The sequence below is a fragment of the Nomascus leucogenys genome, chromosome 16 (assembly GCF_006542625.1).
Source record: "Nomascus leucogenys isolate Asia chromosome 16, Asia_NLE_v1, whole genome shotgun sequence".
NCBI classification, from domain to species: Eukaryota; Metazoa; Chordata; class Mammalia; order Primates; family Hylobatidae; genus Nomascus; species Nomascus leucogenys.
The window spans coordinates 71,005,576-71,018,514 of NC_044396.1; the positions used below are offsets into that span (position 1 = coordinate 71,005,576).

Here is a 12,939-nt window from a genome sequence, read left to right on the forward strand (position 1 = left end):
AATAATCTTCATGGCAAGAGTAAGAAGGTCATGGAGGGCATTGGAAGCATTGGTGTTCAACAGGCACAAGCAGGTAATAAATAGCACCTTATGAAAAGCTCAAAGCCATGCACGGTGTTTGCATAGTATATTGCTAACTGAAGACCTCTCTGGTTCACAGCCTTTCTGAAACTCAGCGTTTAAAGGCAATGTAGCCTATTAAATTGTCAGCTCAAGTACTCAGCAGAAGGCATCTCTATCTTCTTTGCTCTTGGGGATGTTTCTACTGACATGCACACTGGAGTTCAGAGATAATTTTCAATAAACTGTTGTCACTTGAAAATAAACAGTCTGGACAATGTATGGTCCATTTGGAACACTGAGAAAATAAACTATCTAGGGTATGCTTCCTTCCTGTCTCTGTAGCCCCTTTTGGAATGTGTGTTCCAAATACTTCCCCTTCTTCCCCAAAGCAGGAGGTTTTATTTAAAATAAAGCTGTTTATTTGGCATTTCTGGGAGACCCTTTTCTGAGGAACCACAGCAATGAATGGCTTTGCATCCTTGCTTCGAAGAAACCAATTTATCCTCCTGGTACTATTTCTTTTGCAAATTCAGAGTCTAGGTCTGGATATCGATAGCCGTCCTACCGCTGAAGTCTGTGCCACACACACAATTTCACCAGGACCCAAAGGTGAGGAAAGAAAACCACAATTTTCATGTATGATAAATATGATCTTTTCCCTCATCTCTGAACCCCTTCCTAGATTTCAATGACTTTCTCTTCTCTCCTCCCTACATTTCCTCCCACTTTCCTTCTATTTTGGAAAATCAGGATTTTCCAGATCTGGTCTGTTACTTATTTAAAGCTCTCCCTTGATGTTAGGTAAGAGGATGTTGGGAAGGGGAAACCCAGGACAGAGATCTGAGGGAACTTACCCAGGGCAGGGGAAATTCCCTGTTCCATTCTGCTCCGGGGCAGACGCATAATCCAGGCATGAGTCTTCAGAAGTCCTTTCCTTCCTTAAAAGCATCTCTATTATTGCACTGTTTGTATTCTCCTCCTTTCTAATACTGATGCTGGTAAAGCTGTTTAAGCAAAAGGTCAGTAAAATAAAACTTAAATCTTAAATATATATTTCATAAGTTAATGGGATCCTGAGTTCCAACGTAGAAGATGGAAACATTTTGTCAAGCATTGAAGGTAGTATATAAATGAACATTTCTTTATTTGGAAGTGTAGTCTCTGGGGCCAAGTGCCTTCTGCTCAAGAATGATAGAATATTGCAAAATGTTCTCAAGTACAGCCAAGGTCCAAATATGCTTTAAGCAACTAGTAGATTAAAAAAAATCTATTTTTCTTGTTTTAGCTTTTACCCTTTTGTTCTGAAAGTGGTCACTGCACTGCAGATTGGTGCTCTCTTATTAGTAATTCATGCTGTTTCTCCAGGCTATAGGGTGGAAGAATTGCAGCTGCTTAAAATTTTAACTAGAAAAAAGTGTTTTTCCAAAAAAAAATTCAGAAATACATTGCCCCATGCCTGTCAGTTATTTAAATGTGTATTGCTTAAAGTGCATTTTTCTTAATCACTGAATTAATTCTCCTCTAAGATTGCAATCCAAGTTTTAACCTTTGATACGATAAAATAAATGCTGTGAGGAACAATGAGACCTTAGAACTTCCAAGTAATTTCTTGGGTGAATAAATGAATAATGCGAGGGCAAATGTTCAGAAAGAAAGTTTTGATTAGAAATAAAGTATTTACTTAAAACCATTACTGAACTTTCCTTAGAGTATAGGAAACTTTAGATTATTCCTGGGGTGTCATGGGAGGCGTCAAAAATTAAAGTTTTCCTCGTCCCTGCAAATGGGAGAATCCATTTGAGAATAGCACTATTTTTTACCTAATAGAAAACTTCTCCCTTCCCATTTTCCCATTAGAAACCCTGTTAAGATTTCAAACAGTGGAAATCTCATTAACTTTCCTCCTGAGCATGTGCAGACATTGTGGGATAATTACAAGCCAGAGTGTGACAAAATGAAATGAGTGCTCCTGGGGCGAGGGACTAGGGAAGCGGTGCTCTAGAACTGCGGGTTCTAGAACTAAGTCTGTTATGTTTTTGAGTGTGATTTCCTCTTCTTCGTCCAGAGCCTGAAAATGGTATCACATGGACTCCAAATTTTATTTTTAATAAAACTTTATTCTTAATAAAATTCTTAATAAAATAAACTCTTAATAAAATTTAATAAATTTTATTCTTAATAAAGAAATCCATGATCCTGGAATGTACTGAATACCTACTAAGTTCCAGGCATCATGTTAGGTGCCAGGGGTTGGAAGCTAAGATAAGTAACCTGTCCTAGCTCTCGCATCTACATAAGAAGCTTTGTATTCTATTACAAACTCTTGACTTTGGCACCAATTTATGCTTTTTCTTTGAAAATTTCCTACACACCTAAATGCACCTAAAGCAACATGAGTATATTCATCACTGCCTTTCCTGTACTGTAGGCACCATGCTAGATGATATGGGCACACCAGAAACCAAGACATGGGACCTTCTCTTAAGATATGAACAGTGGGCCAGTTGTGTTGCCTGTAATCCCAACACTTTGAGAGGCCAAGGCAGGTGGATCACTTGAGCCCAAGAGTTTGAGACCAGACTGGGTGACATAAAGAGACTCCATCTGAACAAAATAATTAAAATAATTTTTTAAAAATTAGCCAGGTTTGGTGGTGCACACCTGTAGTCCCAGTTACTCGGACGTCTGAGGCAGGAGGATTGCTTAAGTACAGACAGTTGAGCCTGCATGGGCCATGATCATGCCATTTCACTCCAGCCTGGACAACTGAGTGAGATCCCATCTCAATATATATATATATATATATATATACATATATTTATGTAAACTGCCATCTACTCTACCTTGTTCCTTCGTGAATACTGTGACAACCCCTCCCCACTCCAAAATAAGGCAGATATGTATATTTACCTCTACAAAATTAAAAAGAATCGTATGATGGTTAAGTAAATGTTTTAAAGGTCTGGGTTATTACTGTTTTTTCAATATTTTCCCCCTAAGATCAAGCTAGTCTTAATACTTTTCTCCATGGATAATCATCTCATTACTGTATTTACTAGCACTGCAGCACAGTGCTCAGAAATTTCTAGATACTCTGGGAAATAGATAGTGGAATGAATTTTCCCTAAATTCATCTGGGAGAGTGAAAACTAAATAAATTATTTAGAATTGCAGAATGCCATTTGTGAAAACCCAGTAATGCTAACCAATCATAGACTATATTGACCAATATACAGATATTATTTTTAAAGTCTTATTTCCCAGACATGGCTTAGTGGAAAGAAAGGCACTGGAGTCAATCTGATTATCTTCAGCATGTTGTTACATCTGTTACACTTCAGTGTCTTCATTTGCAAAACAAGCCTTCATCACAGACCTGTTTTAAGAATTATGATAACCAATGTGAACTTTAAGCTGTGTAGACATCATCAATAGAAATTTTAACAAATCCTATTTTATCTTTTCCTTCTCTCCCTATCTAAGTCTGTTATGTAACAATTGAGAATGTTATCAAAACGACTCTGTTGCAAGCCATCATTATTTTTCTATGTCTTAAACTTATCATCTGTGTTACCTAATAGGAAAATGAAATGTTCTCTCTCTCTTTGTCTCTCTCTCTCCCTCCCTCCCCCTCCTTCCCTCCCTCTCTCTCTCTCTCCCTCCCTCTCTCTCTCTCTCTCACTCCCTCTCTCTCTCTCCCTCCCTCCTTCCCTCCCTCTCTCTCTCCCTCCCTCCTTGCCTCCCTCTCTCTCCCTCCCTCCTCCTCCCTCTCTCTCCCTCCCTCCTTGCCTCCCTCTCTCTCTCCCCCCTCCTTCCCTCCCTCCCTCCCTCTCTCTCTCCCTCTCTCTCTCCCTCTCTCTCTCTCCCCCTCTCTTTCTCCCTCTCTCTTTCTCTCTCTCTCTCCCTCTCTCCCTTTCTCTCTCTTTTTTTCTCCCTCCTCCCCCATCTTGGTGGTTTCTTTAAACAATTTATGTGAAATTCTGACCTCTAGTGGTTTCCCTTGAAAATAACAGCGATGAAATATGTACAACTATTACGTATCCATAAAAAATTAAAAAGAAAAATAAATGGACACAAAGCAAAAGAGAGACAAGTTTTCAACAAAAAAATGTTAAAAAATGATTTTAACCAATAAATGTGGATGATGCTTTACAATTTTCAAGGACCTTTAAGATCATTGTCTTGTTTAATTCCCACAATTTCCCTATGTGGTAGCAATTTCTTTAAACTTAGACCTAAGGAAACAATTCCAGCGGGGCCAAAGACAGTGCCCAAGTTCTTTCAGCAGGTGGAATCTTGCAACTTGAACTTGACCCTGGGCCTTCTGGCTCCTAGACCGGTGTCATTTCATGACATCCACTAGTTTATACTAGTTATATATCAGGTTTGAAAATACAGTCCCCCAGTCACATTTTGGTGATTAAAAAAATGCACAGGGCAAAGTCAAAGAATATGGCATCACGAAACCTTAAAGCCCAGCATTGTCTTGGGTACTAAAATATGCTGAAAATGATGGCTTATGTCCTCTTTGATAATCAACTTCATTACTTCATTAATTTGTTTGGAAATAATGTTATTTTACCCTATTGCTTATTTTGATGTTTGCTAGCTTTTTTGTAGGGCCTTTTTCAATGACAATTTTGTGTGTGTGACCTACAAGGTCTTTTTTCCAACTGGCTTCTCTCAGCTTCTCCCACATCATTTCAAACTGCTCTTTTCACTTCTGCTTTTCAATGGGAATGCTGGTCTTAGCTCTCCTTCCTGACTCAGGACCTTGGCTCTTGATGGCTCCTCTGCCTGGCCCACCATTACCCAGATCTTCCCAAGGATAGTTCCTTCTTCTTATGGAGGTCTTAGCTGAAATGCCATCTGTGCAGCAAGGCCCTGCCTACCTACCCCTGTACTCTTTGTCATAGTTCCCAAGATACTTTATTTTCACAGGCTTATTACTAAGTGAAAATCTCTTGTGTATTGATGCATGTATAGTCAGTCCTGGAGTGCAAGCTTCCCGAATAGACAAGGATACCAGTCTTTCTTGCTGAGCGTGGTTTTCTAAACCTAGAAGAGCTCCCGACACATAGGGGGTGCTCAATACATATTTTTGATTAAATGAATCTACCCAAATTTTCCATGAAAGACCCCCAACATTTTAATTTGAGGTATTGATCTATTAACACAACTCTTTCAAAATATCCTCTAAGTATGTCCTGAAGTTCCTAAAAACTGTTGCACATGCTCCCAAAAAAGGACTGCTCCTGGGGGCCATGGCCATTGTGCCACTTCTCCAACAACCGAAAAACCTCCCTGCCAGGGACCACTGCTTTTCTCCTATTACAACAGTGCCTCTTCTTCCCAGGTGCCTTTGTCTCTGCCTAGCCCCTAACACACTGCTGCCTCCTTCACTAAGGAAGCCTTTCTGACGCTTCTGAGGACACTGTGATTCCCATGGGTAACCAACATGACTCCTCCACACGTGTGGCCTGTGATCAAACCACAAGGCAGAGCAAAGCTCTTTCCCTTTCAGCATGACTCTAATTACCACATCCAGTGGGGTGGCAGGAGCAAGATTGCTAGCACACATTGAGTAGCTGAGCACACACTGAGTAGCTGCCATTCACCCAGCACTGTGTGAGTGCTTTACAACCATGTTTAAATTTAATTATTTCAATGGACTTTGAGCAAAAAGATTTTATTATCTCAGTGAACTTTGAGAAAAATTACTTTATTATCTCAATGGACTTTTGAGAAAAAAAGACTTTATCATTCCCATTGAACAGATGAAGAAATTGAGGTAAGAATTATTAAGTCACTAGCTCAAGCCCACGGAGCCAGAAGAGGAAATTAAAACCCAGTTAAGTTCTAGTTGGGCTCTATGTTCCAATCAACCTGCTAAACCCACTAGCTAAACCCACTAGCAACTACACAGTGTTGATGGCACCTCAGTGTTTTATGGGGCCAGAGGAAATGGCTACTTCAGTCCCTTTACCTAAACCCCCCCTTGGTCCCCATGGAACTCCAGAGCACACACCTGAGTGTCAGACAATACAAGCTCTGCCCAGTTGCCACTCCTCTCTGATGAGAGAGGCTATGCCATGAGTAAAGCCTTACAGCACTCACCCCTATCCTCTGGGATAATTCCTTTCTCAGAAGACCTCTTAGCCACTGAAAAATAGATTTCTACTTGGCCATCTACTATTTTACTGGACATGGCTCTGGATCCCAACAATTGACACAACTTGAATTATTTCCCAAGATACTTCTCAGCCCCCAACACAAATAGGACATTTTGTGACTTCCCCAAATGGATAGACAGATATGCCCAGGAAAGTCCAGATCTAATTTGGTTTAACTCCAGTTATTTTTACTTTTGTGAAAACTGAGGCCCAGAGAGGCAAAATAACTTGTTCTAGGTCACACAGCTGCTAATAGGTAGCAGGGCTAGAACTAGAAATCAGATTCCAGATTTTTGGAGCAGGCATTGTTCCATTCCACCATGTTACATCATTTTCCTCACCTTATATCATTCTCATTAAGCATAAAATGATTAGTTGGTTTTATAAATTAACATTAGAAAAGGAGTTCCATGAGATCAATGTATAAACATGACACAGAACTATTTATTCTAGCTCAGTCACCTTGATGCAAGTTAAGTTGCTGATTCTTTTCTGGTAACTATCAGAAAGGGTAAACAACTAGGCATTTTCCCAAAACTTTTTATTCATTGTATTAATTCACTAGATTCTTTCACATGTGTTTTAATATGTATTTTATGCATAAGGACAGACCAATATTTTCAGTGGTTTGGTTTTTTTTAACGTTTATATTTCAGTGTATCAATACTTAGAACAAATTTTCATCTCTTTTTTCCTTTAGGGTAGATACTAAGAAGGCATTTCAAGTTTAGGTCAGAAAGGGAAGAATAAAATTCCAGTCAATAAAAGTGTGGGTAAAGATGAGTCAGGAAGTAGTACTAAATGGTAATGATAAAAAATAATTTGTTTCATTTTAATATGAATTTAATAAGCCATGTCTCTCTCCAACTGTCTTACATAATAATTTGGATATGTATTAATCATTAGTAGAGATCATAATAATATGCGTTTGCATGTATGTGAAGATCATGGGCTTTTATATGTATATATCATGGACTTTGATATATATGTATATATATGCATATATATAAAACGTATATATAAATAAAACATATATATAACGTATATATAACATATATATGTGTGTGTGTATATATAGTTTTGAATCTGAGCTCTGCCATTTACCCAGCTATATGATCTTAAGCTTAAATGTCTTCATCTATAAAATGGCCAAAACATTGAACTCATGGAGATAGAGAATAGAAACATGATTAACAGAGGCTAGGAAGGGGAGTGGGGGGACCTAGGGACAATTAATGGGTACAAAAATGATAGAAAGAATGAATAAGACCTAATATTTGGTAGGACAACAGGGGAACTATAGCCAGTAATAATTTAATTGTATATTTGTAAATAACTAAAAGAGTATAATTACATTGTAACAAAGAATAAATGCTTGAGTATACCCAATTTTCCACGATGTCATTGTTACACATTGCATGCCTGTACCAAAATATCTCATGTACCCCATAAATGTATACACCTACCATGCACCCACAAAAATTAAAAATTAAAAAAATTAAAAATACAATGGAGATCATATTGCCCACCTCAAATGCTTATTTTGAAAATTGAGACATGTTTAGTATATAGCTTACCTATCATTTCTTTCACTAGTCTCCACTACTGTTTGTTACCATAAGCTCTCTCCCCCATTCCTAAAGAAAGACTCATAGATTGCAAAGTCAGCTCCCCAAATAGAAATGTACCAGGGAAAGACTGCTCCTTTCTCCTACTTATCGCAATTTTCTGCCTGTTTTCAGTCTTACTCCAAAGTCAACTTTTATTTGTCAAGAGCTCACAAACTTGAGACCACCTCTTCTCTTCGCTGATATTGCTTCCTTTCTGTAGTTCTCCAACTGAGCCTGGTGTTCCTTATTAGTAAAATGGAAATAACAGGGGTAAACACGCCTAGGGTTGTCATGGGGATTGCATGAGTGAAAACACAGAAAACTGAACCTCAGATTTCTCATCAGTAACATGAGGATGATAATAGTGTGACTTCTTCATAGGGTTGTGGTGAGGAAAAATGAGTTCAGCCACGTAAAGCTCTTAGCACCTGAAGTAGTCTCAGGGACTCTGTAAATAAGAGCAAACCATGGGAGAGCAAAACCCAAGGGAGAATGAGATTGTGTTTCCTGTTTATTGTTCTTCCTTCTTCCTTTAAGAAACTTTTCCTTTACCTACTGTCTATGCCATATAGGCTATTCTACTGGCCTTGGGTCATTGATGATATATAGGCCAGGCACAAATTCTCTGTTTCTCTCTTACTCCTCTTGTTTATATTTAAATTCTACTTGTAGAAACTTGGTAACTCTGTTAGCATGGAGTGGTTAGACTCTTCACATTTCTTCATGATATTTCGACCCATAATGAGTTTGTCTGTTTTTTTTGCATTACGTATTGGATTTGCAATGTCCTATCATTTTATACAATTCTTTAAATTATATTTTATAGCTTTCTCTGCTCTTTTAGAAAAGAATTGTACTTATACACAGTAAAAATCTGACACTCAGAGATTCAAGTAAAGTTGCACCTAAATAATGTGGGGTTTCTTTTCAAATTATTTACTGCTATTATTCTTGATTCAACAGTTCTTGGAAGCATCAGTTTAGGTCTCTTGTGATCACGGGAAGACACTTCTATCTGTTAAACAAATTATATGAACAGGAGTCATTCTTTAGAATTTACGAAGTTTCATCCATTATTCTATTTAGGCTCAACTGACACCTATAAGGATCATCACCCTTATTTTAAGGAGAAGGAAACTAAAGCATACTGCTCTTGCATGTGATTTTGACCACACAGCTGTGAGAAAGTTATCTGAGGAGTAACCCTGTGCTCCCCATTCTACCTCCCTAACTATGAAGACAGGACCCTAATCAACCCAACTGATGAGAGAAACTGAGCTCTGTTAAATGAGATGATGTCATCTCATCTCAGGAATAATCAGCCATATCTTTTTTTTTTTTTTTTTTTGAGATGGAGTCTCGCTCTGTTGCCCAGGCTGGAGTGCAGTGGTGTGATCTCGGCTCACTGCAAGCTCCGCCTCCTGGGTTCATGCCATTCTCCTGCCTCAGCCTCCCAAGTAGCTAGGACCACAGGCACCCACCACCACGCCCAGCTAATTTTTTTTTTTTTTGTATTTTTAGTAGAGATGGGGTTTCACCGTGTTAGCCAGGACAGTCTTGATCTCCTGACCTCGTGATCCGCCCCCCTCAGCCTCCCAAAGTGCTGGGATTACAGGAGTGAGCCACCACACCCAGCCAATAAGCCATATCTTAATAAGACAGGATAGATGTGCTGAGGACACAAAATTCTTTTTTTTTTTTTTTTGAGATGGAGTTTTGCTCTTGTTACCCGGGCTAGAGAGCAATGGCACAATCTCTGCTTACTGCAACATCTGCCTCCCAGGTACAAGCAATTCTCTTGCCTCAGCCTCCTGAGTAGCTGAGATTACAGGCGCCTGCCACCACATCCAGGTAATTTTTTGTATTTTTAGTAGAGATGGGGTTTCACCATATTGGCCAGGCTGGTCTTGAACTCCTAACCTCAGGTGATCCACCCACCTTGGCCTCCCAAAGTGCTGGGATTACAGGTGTGAGCCACCATGCCTAGCCAACATAAAATTCTTTAAACAAATAACTCATTGTTACCTGCATTCAAGAGCTTATAGATTTTGAAGGTCATTTATATGATGCTGCCCAGGGATAAGTGTATGTGCAAGACACTGTAGCATTGAGTGCAGTCAAAAATAGTTTTGATAGTGTTGTTTTGCCTGGCCTGAAATGAACCAGGATTTAGAAAAAGATTTTTCCAGTCAGAGCCAAAAGCTGTGAAAAAGTCATCTTTCTCTCATCAGACCACATACCGGGTGACCAAATGACAGGACAACCAAAAGAAGGAGGCCCATATGTCCAATGGGAAGTTGAGGGATGCAGTGTGGCAGCAAGTGTGAAAATATACTTTAGACAAAAGTGAAAGCTCCCAAAGAAATGTGCGTGGGTTGGGGGGACTTTGATACACCACAAAGGAAAGTCTCTGGAACCGATTTATCAGTGTCACCTAGAACCATGCTTCACTTGAAGGGCAAAGCTGGACAATGTCACCAATGATTTTGGGGCAAAGCCAGCGCTAGACCACAGATACGGACCATATACTCTGAAATAAAGCTCACATAGAATGTACAAAGGCAAGGGCTATGACCTGCTTTCCTCAATTGGAGCACACTTAAGATGACGTTTTACTTTTCAAATTAAAATGAGCTCGAAATTTTGATTAGCCTGGGTAGAGAATGATTTTTTTTGCCTGCCTCTCCATGATTTAGGAGACAATACCATGTTGGTATTATTCTAATGTGGCCTAGCCACACCAATGTGAAATTTTTTTCTGCTCCCTCTTTCTGATTCTCTCGTATTTTGACTCTGAACAGATGAGTGTATGCAAAACTAAAATGTCCAGCATTCTCAACTGCCAAGGTGTCCCACCATCTGCCCACAGGGCTTTATTAATGGGAAGATAATCTCCTAAAATGCATCATATCACTGCCTCTTCTATACCCTTTCTTGTCTTAATTTTAGGATGTAGAAAAATGACTGGGCAGTGAGAGGTTAGAGCATGGTATTCTATAGCATCAAAAAACACCACCATGCAACAAAGTTATTGACTCAGTTTTCTGGTGAGTAAAGACTCTGAGTCTTAGAGCAAAGGATGTTCAATGGAGGAGGAACTAACTAAGTGTTATCCTGCCCCCTTTTCAGTGGATAGGATTGACATTTTAATAAGGTAGAACACAGAATTACTCTTTTTTTTTATTTTAGCTCCAATGGCTTCAACATAAATAAAAACTTATTATACTTGTCTGCTGCATTAATCCATTTTATGTTGCCATAATATAAAGGAATACCTTAAACTGGGTAGTTTATAAAGAAGAGGTTTATTCTGTTCATGCTTCTGCAGACTGTACAAAAACTGTAGTGCCACCATCTGCTTCTGGTGAGGGCCTCAGGAAACATACAATCATGGCAGAAGAGCAAAAGAAAGGAGGATAGTGTCGCACTCTTTCAAATAACCAGATCCTGTGTGAACTGAGAGTGAGAACTCACTCATTACCACAAGAGGAGCACCAAGTCATGCATGAGAGATCCTCCTACATGACCCAAACACGTCCTACCAGGCCCCACCTCCAACAAGGTGGATTATATTTCAGCATGAGATTTGGAGAGGACACACATCAAACCATGTCATCTGCTAACCTAATTTTAATTAACAGTGGGTTTTCTTTTCCACATAATTTTCATAGTTATTTTGCAGAAGTTGTGAGATTGTTTGTATCTGATCCAGTCAACCAAATGATAGTTTAAACCAGAGGAGCCAATGGAAGTCTTTGAGTAGAACAACATTAGATTTGCTTCTTAGGCAGAGAAATCTCTTAACAGGGTTGAAGATAGACTGAAGGATATGAGACGGTCTTAGTGGGACATGAATGAAAGACAAGAGTTGAATTAGGGCTGTTGGAATAAAGAGAATGGGATACAATAGAGAGGTACCTCAGAAGTAAAATTGGGATATTATGAGTTCTTAATTGTGTTTGAGTTACATGTGAACATCAACGGAAAATTCCAGCAGGCAGTTGGAAATAGATATCATAAATATTCCTTAGGCATTTTTCTAGAAAAACTAATCACATAGCCCATCATCTTGACTTACAGTTTTTATATTTTGTCTCATTTAGTGATTGATGATTATCAAAGAGGATACTACAATTCTCACAGATACTTGAGATGTTCATAGACTGAGATGTTGGTATACATAATAATACAGTTATCAAAGGTAATGGCAAAAACTGCAATTACTTTAACACCAACCTAATAACTAAATTTAATAACAATACTACACTTTTTCCTTAAATTTGTTTCTAACTCACTTTGTACTGAAATGAATTTTAGAGAGAATATTATATGTTACATATACAGAGTGTTGTAAATGTTTAGATGCCAAAAGCATAAATCTGCTCTGGGAAAACGTACATAAACACACACACACACACACACACACACGCACGCACACACACACCCCAACCAGGATGTTGCAAATCTGCAAGACAGGGTAAGGTCTCACAAAGGCTTCCTTCCGCCTTGTCCTCTTCTTTGTACCTCTTTCATTTCTAGTGACTAGAAATTCTTCTTGGCGCCTTGGATGCTACTGGCATAATGTAATAATGTAATATTCTGGAACTCTCACTACCTTCTAAGCTCTTCATGTGCATGACCACATTTACTCCTCACAGCAACCCTGTGAGGGAGGCACTTCATTATTCTGACTTACTGATGAGCAAACTGAGGCTTAAAGAATTTAAATGGGTCATTAAAGTCCCATACCCTGTCAGTGGTGGAGCCTGGACTTGAACTAAGCGTTTTGATCCCAGATCCTATGCTCTTAACAACTGCATTGCATTGCAGAAGCATGCCACTTAGTCCTGAATTGATGGGATTTCTCTTTGTTTTTGTTTCTGTGGGCCTGGCTGAGAATGCATTTTAATAATGAATGATATGTGAAGGCAGAAGGAAACCTGCCTAACAAAACTTAATGTCGCGTTTTTCATTAAGTACAGTGTTAGTTCCCACCCTCCCACCCCCACCCACTTAATCAGACATGCAATGACTGCAAAATAATTGCAGGCTCCAAGTGATCATTCTTTTTAAGCCAAATAAGCTTGAAAACA

At 39.0% G+C, this 12,939-nt stretch overlaps 1 protein-coding gene across 1 annotated transcript in view; it reads left to right on the plus strand.

The window, feature by feature from the left end:
• Positions 1-427: 427 nt before the first annotated feature.
• COLEC10 (collectin subfamily member 10) overlaps positions 428-12,939 on the plus strand; it is a 40,798-nt gene continuing 28,286 nt past the window's right edge. Inside the window, exon 1 of the mRNA XM_003256155.4 lies at positions 428-672. Within this exon, the coding sequence (XP_003256203.1) occupies positions 525-672 (148 nt within the window). The 5' untranslated portion in view covers positions 428-524. The remainder of the gene's footprint in view (positions 673-12,939) is intronic.